Source organism: Protomyctophum parallelum (genome assembly GCF_964188405.1).
Source record: "Protomyctophum parallelum genome assembly, chromosome: 8".
Lineage (NCBI taxonomy): Eukaryota > Metazoa > Chordata > Actinopteri > Myctophiformes > Myctophidae > Protomyctophum > Protomyctophum parallelum.
Window position 1 is genome coordinate 44881908 of NC_139703.1, and position 15186 is coordinate 44897093.

General features: G+C 42.7%; 2 protein-coding genes across 3 annotated transcripts; one reads left to right on the top strand and one right to left on the bottom strand.

The window, feature by feature from the left end:
* The first annotated feature begins 425 nt into the window (after nt 1-425).
* On the top strand, nt 426-4879 carry cyb561d1 (cytochrome b561 family, member D1). Its single transcript, XM_083771573.1, has 3 exons — nt 426-962; nt 1143-1180; nt 3202-4879. The coding sequence occupies exons 1-3, from the start codon at nt 806-808 to the stop codon at nt 3706-3708; spliced, it is 702 nt and encodes a 233-aa protein (XP_083627699.1). The 5' UTR covers nt 426-805; the 3' UTR covers nt 3709-4879.
* Nucleotides 4880-5067: 188 nt separating this feature from the next.
* Nucleotides 5068-14374, bottom strand: zbtb40 (zinc finger and BTB domain containing 40). 2 transcript variants are annotated; one of them, XM_083771478.1, is made up of 12 exons: nt 14260-14374; nt 12951-13103; nt 12029-12519; nt 11449-11865; nt 10838-11044; nt 10427-10591; nt 9161-9384; nt 8464-8623; nt 7712-7968; nt 6746-7012; nt 6504-6576; nt 5068-6468 (listed from the first exon to the last, which is right to left on the bottom strand). In XM_083771478.1, the coding sequence occupies exons 2-10, from the start codon at nt 13097-13099 to the stop codon at nt 6812-6814; spliced, it is 2271 nt and encodes a 756-aa protein (XP_083627604.1). In that variant the 5' UTR covers nt 13100-13103; nt 14260-14374; the 3' UTR covers nt 5068-6468; nt 6504-6576; nt 6746-6811. The 2 variants fall into 2 exon arrangements, with proteins under 2 accessions (XP_083627604.1, XP_083627603.1); XM_083771477.1 differs by having other exon boundaries at nt 5068-6576.
* Between the last annotated feature and the right edge of the window lie 812 nt (nt 14375-15186).

Here is a 15186-nt window from a genome sequence, read left to right on the forward strand (position 1 = left end):
AAGAATGCATATATGCAGCTTTGCGACTCAGAAAATGGCATCTGCGTCTTTGATGTTTGGAGGTGCAGTCAGGTTCCCGAGGCTATTGGATACCTAATCTGCACAGGCTGGCGGTGACGTTGATGTTTTTGCAAAGGGAGGGCGCATACAGTAAATCCCATTGCCTGAAGGGACTGTCGCTCTTGCATAGGTTGGATTGGCTTGGAAGAACCTCCTGGACGATGGCAATTGTATAGTTGATGCATCATGTTGTCACTTGCCGGCTTGTTGTCAGATGTTCATTTCAGGAAGTGCACAGACCAGAGGAGGACGGCACCTGGTCCACATGATGGATTATAACGTTACTCTAACGTCTTTACACAGTTATGCTCTGTTTTAGCACAATTTTATGGTTTGATATGTGCTGTCCGAGGTCGGAGCTGTGTTGTCAATGGATGCTGTACAAGCCAGGAAACGCTCCCGTTTGTTTGGACGGTCTGTGTTTACTTGTGAGGATTTAAAGATCTTTTAATCCGGCGGAAAACACCGAACACAGTTTGTACTAGCGACAAGAAATGTTACTGGGTGAAGATGTCCCATCCACTGTCTCTTTGGCCAACTGAAAGACAACACATTTCGGTTGAAGCTTGGCTCATTGATGGATCGCACTGCGCGCTTTATTTGAACACATTCTAATAGGTCTCTCAATGTAAGAATAGGCTAAATAAGCGCGTCGTCCCACTGGGAAACCCCCTGCCTACACGCAGTGTCGGTAATGGTACCAGGCAGCATCTTCTGCAGGTAGCAGTGCTGCCGGAGACGGGAGATGCGGTCGGATGTGGAGTACAGTCCGGTAGGAGAGGGGCTGGTGATGAGTGAGTTCTGGCTGTACGCGTGGATGCGGAGGGTGTCGGTGATAGCGGCTCATGTCACCGCGCTGGGCCTGACCGTCCTCATTTCACTCTTATCCCGCCCTGGAACAAGTAAGCACCGTCAGTATAAGAAGCCTCAAGTTTCTGTCTATGAGATGCAGAGTCATTTTGAACACTTTCATTAAACACCTTGCTTTATACAGATGGTGATGGTGAAACCACATTGTTTACGATTTGATGTTGGGTCTCTACAGGTTTATAATTGATTTTGTTTTGTTTTTGTCATTTTAGGTCTGTTTTCCTGGCATCCAGTGTGCATGTCTGTTGCAGTAAGTCCAGTCAAGTACACAAGTCTCTCTCACACACACAAACACACACTTACTTTAGCTGTTTATTTGAATACAATTCATTTTACAGGGAAACAAATATAGCAGGGTTGACAGACCGTTCATGGGCAGGGCACCTAAGGATACACATGACACCTTCTCTTTGATCTTTGTCATACCAGCTGTTGTTTTATGTACATGGCCCAGGCTTCCAAATATCAGTATGGCGAATATTGTACCCAGAATATAGTACCCAGGGTTTGTTATGATTCTAAGTAATGTTGGGCACGCACGCACGCGCACACACACATACTTTACACTGATCTCGTTACACATGAAACTGTTAAACCAATCCTTTTTGCTAGTGTTGTATCTTTTCTTAAAGGGGTCCGTGGATTATTTCCTTATTTTCCTAATGTAGCACGAAATGAGTTGCGATTCCCAGGCAAAGTCCATCATTTATTCAAACAAGGCATCTTCCATATAGTTACATCAGGTTACCAGCATAACAAAGTCCGTGTATAGCACATTAAGGCCAGGCCAAGCCTGTCCATCATGGTCTCCTCCGTTCTCTAACTTCCAAACAATCTCACCAACACATCTCTTTATACATCTATAACATGCAGTGGGTGTCACCTTTGTCCCCTGTGTGTGTGTGTGTGTGTGTGTGTGTGTGTGTGTGTGTGTGTGTGTGTGTGTGTGTGTGTGTGTGTGCGCGCGCGCGTGTAATAAAATGCATAGAGACAAACTGTAGCCTCCTACCCTAAAGAATGGCTCTGTCACTTATCAGTCAAACAGGAAGGCCAAATCCCCAGGTGGTCTATTTTGAAAGCATATTGAGTGATACAAGATGTTAAAAGAGACCCTAAAGATAATATCAGATCAAAGATCACTCCCCAAGAATTTCCTTGAGAAGTCAAAGGGTAAAACCTACAACTTGAAATGACTGTCTTTCAGCCCGAGATTGGATTCCTGCCTGTGGAACAATTGATATGCAAATAGACTTCAGTTCTAGGCACTTTGGTGAGACACTGGAGTGAGATCAGGGATAAATACAGAGTTAAAGTTATATGTACATTTATGACTAACCAGGTAGTTATGAATATGCTATATGATTCATAATACACCACACTAGCAAAATATGTTAGATGTACCTTTCTTGAATCATGTACCGAATGTCATACAAAAAATATTTTCATTAATTTTCAACATTCAAGAAACGGCCCTGGATTGCACTTTTATCCCTGTGCTTTAACAATAACCTGCACCAGGATACCTGCCCACGTCTTTTCAGACAGTCTTGATTACAGTTTTAACCGGTGTACCGTACACTACACTAGGCAACTTAAGGCAAGAGAAGAAAACAAACACACCAATGCTATTATCCACACAGTAACAAAAGCCAAGGAGGGGCAGCAGTGTTTTGTTCAAGGACACTTTTGGGAGGGTTTGAGTCTCACTGTGACTTGTTAAAACTGCACCACCCTATCATCCTACCTTTCTGATCATCTTCATAATTTCTTCCCTCTAATATTCTCTGCACCATGTAATCTCCCCTGCTCCCTTTCTTTGCTCCTCCATCCCTTCTCTCCGTTGTGAATAATGGATAGTGGAGTTTGGTACAGGCTGGTGCATGGTCACTGCCTGGCTGACTTCAAATGCCCTGGGCACTGTGATGTTACCAATGAGCTATTCTGTTACAACCTGACCTAGAATGCTGCCTTGTGTGAGAGAGAGAGAGACTTGAGGCACAAGCATATCTTATTCTTTGTCAGCCACAATGTTTTCCTTTGTTACGAACTGCCTGTGACAGATGAGCTAGTGTGCATTTATGTGTTCTCCACATTGCTTCTGTGTTGTCGTATTGACAACACACACAAAGATTACTATTTAGCGCATTCCATCTGTCATCTCATTATTAACCCCTTCAAACACAACACACAAACCAAGTTTTACCTTTATAATATATAATATAGAGGACCACACATTAATTGTTTCCTGTCATCCTTTTCCCTCTTCCTCAGTATTGCCTGTTAATGACAGAAGGAATCCTCCTCTTCTCCAACGAGGGATCCCCCTTCTGCTTCAAGTCCCGTCTAGGCAAAGTGCGCCTCCACTGGTTCTGCCAGGCACTGGTCCTCATTACTGCAGCCACCGGAGCAGGCTTCATGGTGGCCAGCAAGAATGTCTCGGAGCGCCCCCACCTTGTCAGCTGGCACAGCCTGCTGGGTGTGGGCACCCTGGCCGCCACCTTTCTCCAAGCTACCTGCGGTGTGTGCCTGCTCTTCCCCAAGCTGCTGCGGGTCGCCTCCCCTCCCCGACTGAAGCTGTATCACGCCACCTGTGGCCTTGTAGTCTACCTGCTGGCCACGGTGACTGTGGTGTCCGCCATGTACTCCGACTGGTTCCAGGCGACGGTGCAGGGGCCCGCGTGGTGGGCCTTTGTCCTGCTCCCCTTCTTCCCGGCTCTGGTGGTCATGAACCAGATTACAAATGCCTACTTACCACGCAAGAAGATCATCACCAGCTAGGATGCTTTTTATAATTTGGCTTTCCCTTTAACTCTGTCCCCTCCAAATGTAAAAAAAACATGTTCCAAATAACTATGTAATGAGGTCATTGAGATGCCCCAAAAATAAGCACATGCGTGCAGTAGAATCCTGGGTGTAAAAAACACTGAACATGTTGAATGTACTGGGGCATGGACTGAGAACCCTGACAGAAGGCACAACTTGCACATGATTGTCTCTTTGGCTTGGTTTCTTTGTCTGGTGGTCTCTTTGGAGCCACAGTTGCACATAAAGTATTTATCCAGCAGAGCAATGGGCTCAGAGAGACTGCACTGTATTTAGACTGGTTTCCCCAAAGACCGCAAAGCTAGTGGTAAAAGTGGGGAAAGCAGTGAACTGACAGTATACCAACTCATTTGAATTAGTATTTATTTATCCTCCTGGTTTTGCAACCTTTAGCTGCGCTGAGCTACTGCGACTTATTCTATCGAGTGCAGAAATACGACCCCTTTGTTTTCCATTAGGCCTTTTGCCTCATATTTTGTAAACCATACTATATAGACCCTTCACTGTCACTGTAGACCTTCCAGTGGGTAAATAACACAGCTGAAGGTACTGACATTAATTTTGTGTGTTTCATTTCACCTAAATGAAACACCCACAATTAACATCAATATTCCTGCTGTGAAAAGGCTCCTGTGTCTCCTTTCAGTCAGCCAATGAGGGCATGCGTGCTGCTCGTCTTGTTTTGTGATACAAGTAGATGCTATTCGCTATCTCCTTGTGAAGCAGTCATCAATGTGGGTTATTCTTTTTAGAAATGTGTTACAATAACCACATTGAATGCACAAAGACCTGTTGGATGTATGACATACCAGCAACACCATGACTTGATCCCTGTTCTTGTTTGATAAGTGACCTGTGCTTAATTATGCAACAAAAACCTTTGACACTGTTTTACATTAAACAAAGTCATACACTACCATCTCATAGGTCAACTGTTTTACTATGATATTTTCTGTTCCTTATATTTATTTAAATATCAAGCATCTGTCGTGACTGTAATGGGCTTGCCTGAGTTTTTAGGTGGGGCTAGTGTGTGCAGCAGGCTGCAAATTTCAACCTGTAGAATAGATGGCAGCACTGACATCAGTCACTGAGTATTTTCAGTTTTATACTATTTTTGAAATGTTGATATATGGCTAGGAATAAAAAGTACCAGACTGTGTTTTAAGGTTGTGTTGGTGTTTATTCTGATTTTGCATATCAAGATATGTAAAATAATCATAGGGTCAATTATATAAAATACAGTCATGTTTCTACACGTTATTTTAGAACTCGTAATAACAGCTCAAAATATAACGGCTCATAATGTAATACAATCATGAGTGCGTTAAGTAATAACACATTCTTGCATAAGTTTGTGTTACATTATCCCATAATATTACTTAGCCACTCATAATGTAATAACGGTTCATGGTGTAATAAAGGCAAAGGGGGGGAGTCGGAGATTATATTTTCAGAGATTTGTTCTACACAGACACCACTGAACCAATTGGCATAAATCTTTACACGCAGTCCCAGTAGGCAAGGGAAAGATCTTTGTTACTGTAACATACTACCCTGTGCATGGCTTTCCGTTCGAGGGTGGTGCAGGGGGCACACTCAGGACTTCTTCTGATGACAGAGACTAGGCCTACAGGTGCTGCTCGTGCTGAGTTTTTTTTTGTCCCATTTTAGGTCCTCGGCAATGTCTACACTGAGATGCACACAAGTTTGTCACTGACGGTTTCCACGGCATCAATGACACCGACAATACTAATATGATACTAACAAGATGTTGACCATGTTACCGACCTATGATACTGATTATTACTTCATTTATGTATTACACTTTTCAACAATCTTCAAAATTCAGTTATTACAATATGTGTTCATTTTATTATACAGTACATTGAGCTTTTATTACGATTGGGTTATTTACATTATGAGCCGTTGTTACATTACGAGCTGCTACAGCCATGTTAGGTGAATTTGACTCCCACCGACACACAGACCACCACCAAGCCAATTTTAATATATACAGTGTACATATACACACACACACACACACTGTCATCCGGTGAGTCAGCAGAGTAGGCAGCTTCAAAGTAAACACAGAAGTAGGATGCTTAACATGAAAATCAATACTCTTTTTTTCCCCAGGCCTCAATTATAGTACATGTTTGTCAAACATGTACTATAGCTTACAGTGCACATCACTCCACTGATTGATTACACACCTTTACTCTTACAACACACACATGCTTCGTTTAAGCTAGGATACTACTCAGGACAGGGACTATTGAAAACCATTAACTCATTAACCATTAACTTATTTAATTGAGTGTTTCTTTCAGGAGGAATGGCTGACATTTTTTCATTTTCATTTATTTTCTCAAAGAATAAGGTCTCGAGGTTTCTGTGAAATCTTTTGTGCTGAACAAATAAATTCATTTGAATTTTGACAATATTGTTTTTCATTGCTTAATGCAGTGTACCTATTACAACCATTACACAGTCCACCAAATAGCTTTTGAAAATCATTCTGTATATTTAGTTGGCCTAATTCCAATTTCATGTCTCGCTTTTTCAAATACTTCACAACAATCAACAATCATAGAATTGAACATCAATATCAACCAGTTTGACTAGTTTTCTTTGCTTTCATATCGGGGGTTCAGTGCTGCCTTTTGGTCACATCATTCACTTTCCATTTCCAATACATAATCGTCTTCATGGCTCTTAATTTGTGAAAAGTCCTTGAATGTCTGAACCTCTAATCATGTTAGGAGAAAAACAAGACAGGATCTATAAAACGCCTGGCTTCATGTGGATCTCAGACTACATCTGGTCAAACTTTGACGTCGGTCATCTATGACTTCCATTTGAGAGACAACAAAAATCATAAACATAATTGTGAAGAAAATGCGAGGAGGTACTTCCTTTTCCTACTGGCAGCGTGCAAAAGACATTTAGACACGCAGACCCTCTTCTAGATGGCTAGTTTCCAACAAACAGAGCCATGCCAGAAAAATTAAAGTAAGTTAGTTAAAGTTTAGATCAAGAGTTCAGGGTTGAGAGGTCACTGGTTGCCCCCACAAATGAAAGTGACTGTCCCATTCAGCAGGTCATCCACATTGACCTCCACCACCTCCGACGGCGGACCCCCATCCTCTCTGTCTCCCAGGGCCACTAGAACCTGCTCGGACCCGTCAATCTGTGACTGGTCCAGAGAGATGTTTGTCTCTGCCCCCTCACTGGCCGACTGCTCCCTCTGGATAACCTGACAGCAGACATGACATGAGAAACAAGCACATTTAACTTCATCAGTGTGTGTCAAACATAGTTATTTGTAGTTCAATAATGTCCTCGAACTCCTAACCATCTTTTCTGTCTAGAAAGTTTTAAATGCTGATTGGACAGTCTATAGTTATAGTATGTCCTTTATAGACCAAGGTGTAAGCTACAGTAATTAGCCCTTCGCTAAGTTGCTTTTTGGGGTGGGATGTAGCAAAGGGCTAATTGGGATACATTTAAGAAGCAATAAACAATAAGACAAAAGAGCATCAAACACCCTACTACTACTAATACTGATTAGAAAATTGAGCCCACTTCATACATACATAGCCTGCATTCAAAAGTATGTGTAAACACCACTGTCGTATGTAGTATATTTACTTGATATGTAAAGTCTATAAACAACATTTGGGTATACTAATTACTCAAGTAATTAAGTAATCATTCAAGTCATTAATACAAGATCTGAGCATTAATCAAAACCAAAGTAGCACTCAGATGTACCGAGTGCTACTTTGTTTTTGGTTAATGCTCCAATTCTCAGATTATTGAATTCATGAATTTATTACTTGAATAATTTATGCATGTCCTTGAACATGATCATCATCTAATATATATTATTATTTAATACAAAGCCTAAACAATAAATGAACACCACACATTAAGAGTTCCCGTAAAGGCTTACTGTATGGGACGTGGATTCCTGCTCCTCGCCTCCCCCCTGCTCCGCCTGTTCATCTGCTGTTGCTGCCGCCGCCACGTGACAGGTCAGGAAGTGCTCCTGGAGCAGGTGCTGGGAGGCACAGACCGTGGGGCAGAGGGAACAGCCAAAGGCAGAGCCCTCCTGACTGGGGTGCCGGGTCTTGGCGTGCTCCTGCAGCTCTTCCTCACTGGGGAACACGCCTGGGCAGAATGGGCAGCGCACTGCTGAGACCTCTGGCGCTGGCACAGAGAAACCAACAGGTAGAATTTACAAAGATGCTGCGACATACAGTATATACACTGGGTTGTGTAGGTTGTGTACTATTGTTCTGAAGAACGGAGAGAGAAATGTGTGTTTGTGTTTTTTTAAGCAATGTTTGCTTTAATTTAACTTTAGATAAGATACAGAGGGCGGATAGGGTGGAACGGTCATACAACACAGGTCTCCACCCAAAATCGAACCAAGGAAATTGCGATTACCTGGTCGCTGCAATATCCAGTAATCATGTTCACTACTGACGCTCACCTCCATAATCTCTTTTTCTTAATTACTATTCTTTATTGTGGTGTATAGGATCTATGTCGTCTTTCTTACCAGCAGACGTGCCTGTACATGCAAACGAAAGCAAGAGTCGTATTGAATTCAGTATTTCTGTGGCAATGAATGTGTGAATGACGGCGGGTGGAGGGAGTCGCCTTTCTGAAATGCATCTTGTCCAGAATGTATGCACTTACCTGCATGCTCTGCCTCGTGGTGCCTGGTCAGGCTGGCCGTATTGGGGAAGAACTTGAAGCAGACTTCACACTGGACCAGGGGCTTCAGGTGTCTGTTGCTCTGGTTCAGAAATACCTCTGGGTGAGTGGTCCGGTTGTGGTACCAGAGACCTGACAGTTGCTGTGAATGGAGAGATGGAGATCATGGTAAATATGTAGACCTATTAATTACTCACAGACTAGAATAGAATTTTACTCTTTATATTTATGCATAGTTGGGAAGTAATGCTCGTACTTCATTGACATGTGATTGCACACCTGCTGGGAGAAGGAAGGTCTAAGCCCGATCTATACACGAAAATAGATGATCTACTGTACTGTAAGCTCACAACACTTTGTGGATGCAATGCCTTGTGAGCTTGTGGATCAGTTCAGTACTTCAGTTGCCCTTCTACCCTCAGACACATTGAGTTCATGAACAAGTTGAACGTGTGGCAGTGTTTTGCGAGAAAGTGCAACCCATTCGTCGTCCTCATCATTCAAATGTTCTGCCAGTGGGTACTAAAAAACAGCCAGCCATCCAGGTCATGATTATTATATAACAAAACATTTTAATAGACTGGTTGCGGACCACTAGCGACTAGACTAGCAGGGCGAAAAAAGAAGCAGAGCAGACCAAGTATAGAAGCATATATGATTTAAGTGGTTCACAATTAACCTGGTAGGACTTGAGGCAGATGTCACAGTTAAAGGGCTTGCTGCCGGCATGCGTGCTCTTGTGCTTCTCCAACAGGGCGGTGGTAGTGAACATCTTGTTGCAGACGGGACACCCCAATGAGGACTTGAAGTCTTTGGGGTGGCATTCCTGGATGTGCTGCCGGTGCTCCTCCAGCGAGGAGAAACTAAGGCGGCACTTCTGACAGTCGTGTGGCTCTGAAATGTCTGACATGGGTGAGAGTGGAAATTTTTGTCACAAGAAAATGTCTATTTTTATCATATTTTGTTATTATTTCAAAAGGTAAAAAACAAACAAAAAACAATTAAATATGAAAACCTTTAGACTTTAGAAAGAAAAAAAACTTTAGAAATAGTGAAAATAGTGGCTAATTCCTAATGTACATTTTGAAGAGTAGCTTCATCCTAGAGTCACAGTGGTGAAAACAAGCATTAGACTGCCCTCTACAGGTGAATACCTTCAACTAGCCAGCAATGCTGGCTACATCCCAATCATAGAATTATACCCATTTAACCATTGAAAACTTGTTCAGTTGAAAAACAGAAACATTTTCTGGGTTGAATCAAATGACAATTCCTCAAAACAGTGTGAAGTGGGCTTTTTGAGCAATGTTTTCTCTCACTTGGTGGGTGTGTCAGAGTAGTTACCCAATCATGTCTAAACCTTAACTTATAAAAAAAAAAGGCAGTGCACACAATGGTTCGAACTAACATCTTTAGAAATGAGTCCAATGCAGCTTGGTGTTAACGTTATGCAATAATTTAAGACATATTTGTATATTTCATTATGAAGTGACACATTTATAAACATTTATACTCCACTATACTCTTATAAATATAATGTAATGGTAATGGTAATGGTAAATAAAATAAATATTACAATTTCTTGGGCTTAATAATAAAATAATTATAGATTATCCACACTTTCTGTGTCAGATTATAGAAGAACAATTAGTATCCTTCACTTCGAATGTTTACTTTGTCAGCAAAGAATGGTCTTCTCAAACAAAACATGGTGTTCAACACCACCATTTCCATTCATTACCAATGCATCACCCCTTGGTCCTTGGGCGTGGTTAGGTTAGCAGTGCAACACACATTTTATGCACTATTTAGACCTTACATTTACATGTGCAAATAATGACTTAGTAAATTGTTATGATTGTCTTTGTGTCTATTGACAACCCAATTGTCAATAAGCAAATCAATATAAGCGAATATGTGTCTATCAATCCATCTTTCTTCTTACTGTGGAAGGTCTGCAGGTGAACTGTGAGACCACTGGCTTGACTGTAACCCTTGCCACACTCCCGACACACATAGGGCCTGTCTCCTGTGTGTGTGCGCACGTGACGAGTCAGCTCAATGGACTGGGCAAAGAGGGCCTCACAGTACTGGCATGCGTACATCTTGCCTGAAATGGGGAGGGGAGATGCGCGCACACACACACACACACACACACACACACACACACACACACACACAATTACATATTTTTGCAGCTCTACCTTACCTAAGTGCAAGAGTGTGCTTTATTTTAAATATTTGAAAATGTAAGAGCATTTTTTAACATGGAAATGATTATGACGATTAATTGCGATTATGTCAAATAAGTGCGATTAGACGATTATGTAATAACTGTGATTTGTGACAGGCCTACCCTCTGAGTGTTTCTTCTTGGTGTGGTAGGCGAGTGCAGCAGCCACAGTGAAGGTCATGTCACAATGTTTACAGAGGTAGGGTTTCTCTCCGGTGTGCAGTCGCATGTGGTTTTTCAGTGACGAGTTGGCTCCGAACTTCGCTCCGCACTCCACACACGCAAACGGCTTCTCATCAAAGTGTTCCGTCCGCTTGTGGTAAATCATCCCTGAGACAATGACGGGGTGGGAGGAGGGGGAGGGGAGTCAGGAACGACGACAGGGGTATTGGGGGGTGAGAGAAGAGAATAGGTATCTGTACCATCACTGAGAAGGTTCCATTGACCATCTTTATTCATCATGAACTCAGCATCCAAGTGGTAAGAAATTGTAGAGCTAATATTACTTCTCTTATAAGAAACCCTGAAAATGAGCTGGTTTCACAATTTTGTTTAGCCCTCATGATAGCATTTGTATGTGTGCAAGTGCATGTTTATGATTGCATAACTGAAGAATGCACATAATCTCTGTGTGAAGAATCGTCCGACCAATGTCAGTACTATGTTGCCATACTGATATTCTGATAACATACATTTATGCATACATAACTGCATACATACAGGTGCATGCTCACCTGAGGGGTGTGCAAAAGTTCTACCACAGATGTCACACACTGCCTTCTTCTTGGTGCGTGCTGCATCCGGATGGGCCTCAGAGCGGTGGCGCTGCAGTGCACGTGGCGTGGCCAACTTCTCAGAGCATAGCAGGCACTGGTGTTTGAACTCCTTTGACATGGGGCAGCGCTTGGTGTGAGCCAGCATCCGACACTTGTAGGCGAAACCTTTCTTACACCAGCGACAGGAGTAAGGCTGCTCCGACTGCAATACTTTTTTTTTCTTCCCTCCCTTCTCCTTTGGTTTATTTTCTTCCTCTCCACTTTCCTCCTCTTCTCCATCATCATCATCATCTTCTGCTGCTTCCTCTTTGCAGGTGGCTTGATCTGTGCTGCTGGTGGATTCAGGGCCATCCCCCTGAGAGTCGATCTGTGTACCTGTTGTGAGAGGTCAGCTAGGTCAAATCATTGAGCTGGCTATTCATCAACTGTAGGCTCACACGCACGCACGCATGACGCACATGCCTGTAATTTTGTTTTATACAGTTCTATATAAAGAATACTTATTAGATGAACCAATAGCTGAGTAGCCTAAAATTACCTGAGATTTCACAGGGCGGTTGCTCATCTTCCCTCATGTCCTCCTCCATCTCTTCATCCTTTGCAGATTCAGAGCACAACTCTTCATCCCCAGTTTCATTTTCACTGCCTGCCTTTTCCACCTGACACCTCACCTGGACCCCAGCGGGCCCATCTTTCATAGTGACTTTTCTAGAGCTCAAATCACCCTTCTTGGGCGAGGGTGTCGCTTCAGGCTGCACGCTGTGGAGCTTGCTGACCTGGGGGTCTGTATGGTCGTCTGACTGTGGGAGGACCGTCGGCTGGTGGTTCATCAGACTGGTGAGGATGTTCTTGCACCCCACTGCCACGTCGAACATCTGCAAGCTGTCGGCGGCGGCGATGATCCGGCTGACATTGTGCTTGCCAGGAGGCAGTTTGCCAGTGTACACCATGTCCAGAAGACATTCAAACTCCAGGGATGACACAACTGCCGTGTCAATGGAGATACTGTCTGAGTGGTCTATCAGAGATCTGCCAGAGAAGGAAGGAGATGGACCACAATAAGCTATGCTATGCTTTAAGCCTTTAAGGAAAACAATAAATAAAGTGTCAAATAGTTTTAAGTGTATTTGAATCTTTTTCTAAAACAATATGATACAGTATATTTCAGAACATTTGCAAATGTGATTTGCTATCAACAAACTACTATAATAAATAATATAAGAAAGGGGCAAACTAAAGACTAAACATAAAAAAGGCGAAATTATTACAATATTTATCTGTGGAACAAGAGTCAAACTAAATGTAATGCCTCAACTCCTACATTCTAAGTTCTTATAATTGTGGGGTCACAGCCTGAAAATGTTGAGGAACCACTGTGCTACATTAGTATGACCAAATTGTAAATCGATGTCAGGGGAGAAAACATAATGTGTCTCAAAAGGACAAACAAACAATTCAACCTGAAGAGCAAGCTGGAAGCAGCCAGGACCACCTTGTGTGCACGGTGGGAACTGTCCCCGACCAGGACAGTACAATCACAAAACTGTCCCTCTTTCCTCAGGGTCCGCAACTGCTGCATAAGCTGCTTACTGTAGTTGGGCAGCTCCATGTCCCTGTCAACAGAGAGAAAGTGTGGAAGTGTGATGGAGAGTGACAAGACGAGACAATGTTTTCTACAGTAGGTAGAGTAGATATGTGTGTCAGTGTGTGGACATTAGAGGTTTGACCGTGTGTAATAAGACGAGTACAGCCTACTGTATATTAGAATTATATACATTTTGGAAATCTTCCCTGCCCCCAACATTTACTCAGAAAACATCCGGAGTCAGGAGTGAAATAGCTCCCCTGGTGAACTCACACAACTCTAAAACAAATAGGCCTACATAGATAGGCCTACCTATCAAAATAGGCTACATTTAAATTTATAATTTTAAGTCATTTCCAATATAAAATCACACCCTTATCATACATCATCTAGTTCCGGCCAATCACAAAGTCCTCACTTTTGTCTTCAATGTTTGTGTTTACGGTTACACAAACACTCAAAGCTAGACATAGGAGGGGCTACAATTTGGCATACAACTGATTGTTGTATAGAAATGGACTAGTAGGCAGCAAGCCTAAAGGTGTCCCTGTGTCCCATCCATTCGTTTGAGTCCATCCAACAAGAACATAGATAGGATTACAAGAAAATATAGTGTGAGTGTGAACGGAATATTGTAACATTCATCTAAATAGGCACAATTTACCTAAGCCCCATAATGTGCCCTACGAGATGGAGCTACAGAATGAGTAGGCTAGAGCGTAGTAGGGACTGCATGAGGGCACACTGTACAAAAAATTTACATACAATTAATTTGACTTCATTTTGACCATTATGGGTTTTTAGTGTTGAAGGGGGCAAGAAACTTTAGAAATAAACTCAGGTTTGCCCCCCCCCCCCCGATGTTAGACAGCGACACAAATGAACGGATGCTTCGACAAGCACCACAGATGCTCAGGGAGGGAGACCGAGACCCTGGAATATTTGGAATTCTTTCATAATGTGCTCATAAAATCGCTTTTTATTTTATTTTTTCATTAATGTGACGTTGGAGATCTGACTTTAGCGTTTCATGTGCAGTGATTTCGATGCTAACATTAGCTGCTGCCGCTATCTGGAGGACAATGTAACATACGGTCACAAATTGGCCAAGGAAAGGAAAGACGAGGAGGAATTATATGTTTTGTTATTACATCAGATAACATGCTTTCCCTTCCCTTCTTTACCTTGAATGTTATTCAAATGATCCGGCTCTTTATTTAAACTCCATCGCTGAACAACTCTTGAATGCGCAATAAAGCTTCACTGTTTTGAAAATGGCGACTGCTAAATGCAGAACGCTGCTGGGGGTGGGAGGGATCCCTGTACGAGTGTACGTTACATCGTTCTTGGTGTCCTATCGAAGTGTGTGTGTGTGTGTGTGTGTGTGTGTGTGGGGGGGGGGGGGGGTGGGCGTGTGTGTGTTTTACAGTATACTACTCTACTCTATGGTGTGTGCACAGCACACAAAAGGAAAAAAATCACCCCCGTGTGAAGTGAGGGGCGCTCTTATCATCTATGATGATGTAAAACAAACGGTGTCAAAACAAACATTAAACTCTCTTTATTGTCAATGGCATGGCGTGTTGTGGAGATTGTGACACACCTGGGCGGCTGGGCCAGTATAAAATCAGTAAATCACCAACCAGTATAAAAGGAGAGAGAACAGCCCACAAGCTCTTTTGCCATTGTAACAAACACCACATGCTGCTGAGACCCTGTTTTCTGTTTTCCCAGTGAAACAATACTAGACAGACAAAGTCACTAGTCAGATAAAGTTGATAGTCAAAGTTACTTTAAGCAACTCAACTCATATAAACCACTGTCCAAGTATCCCAAACCATTTGCCTGCATACTGTTTATAAATCAATACATTGAAACTGGGACTCAACTGATGCAAATTACAGCAATGTTGTTATTCAATTGATCCATTTACATGTCACTGTTAGGGTCTGTCTCTCCACAGCCCTGGCCACTCCCACTTTCCATTCCACACTGCAGTCCCATTCACTCACCTGTCTCCAACTCCCTCGTCATCCCACCTGTGAACACTTCTACAATCAGCCTGCCCCCTATATATAGGCCTACTGGACTCATAGCAAACCACATTTGTC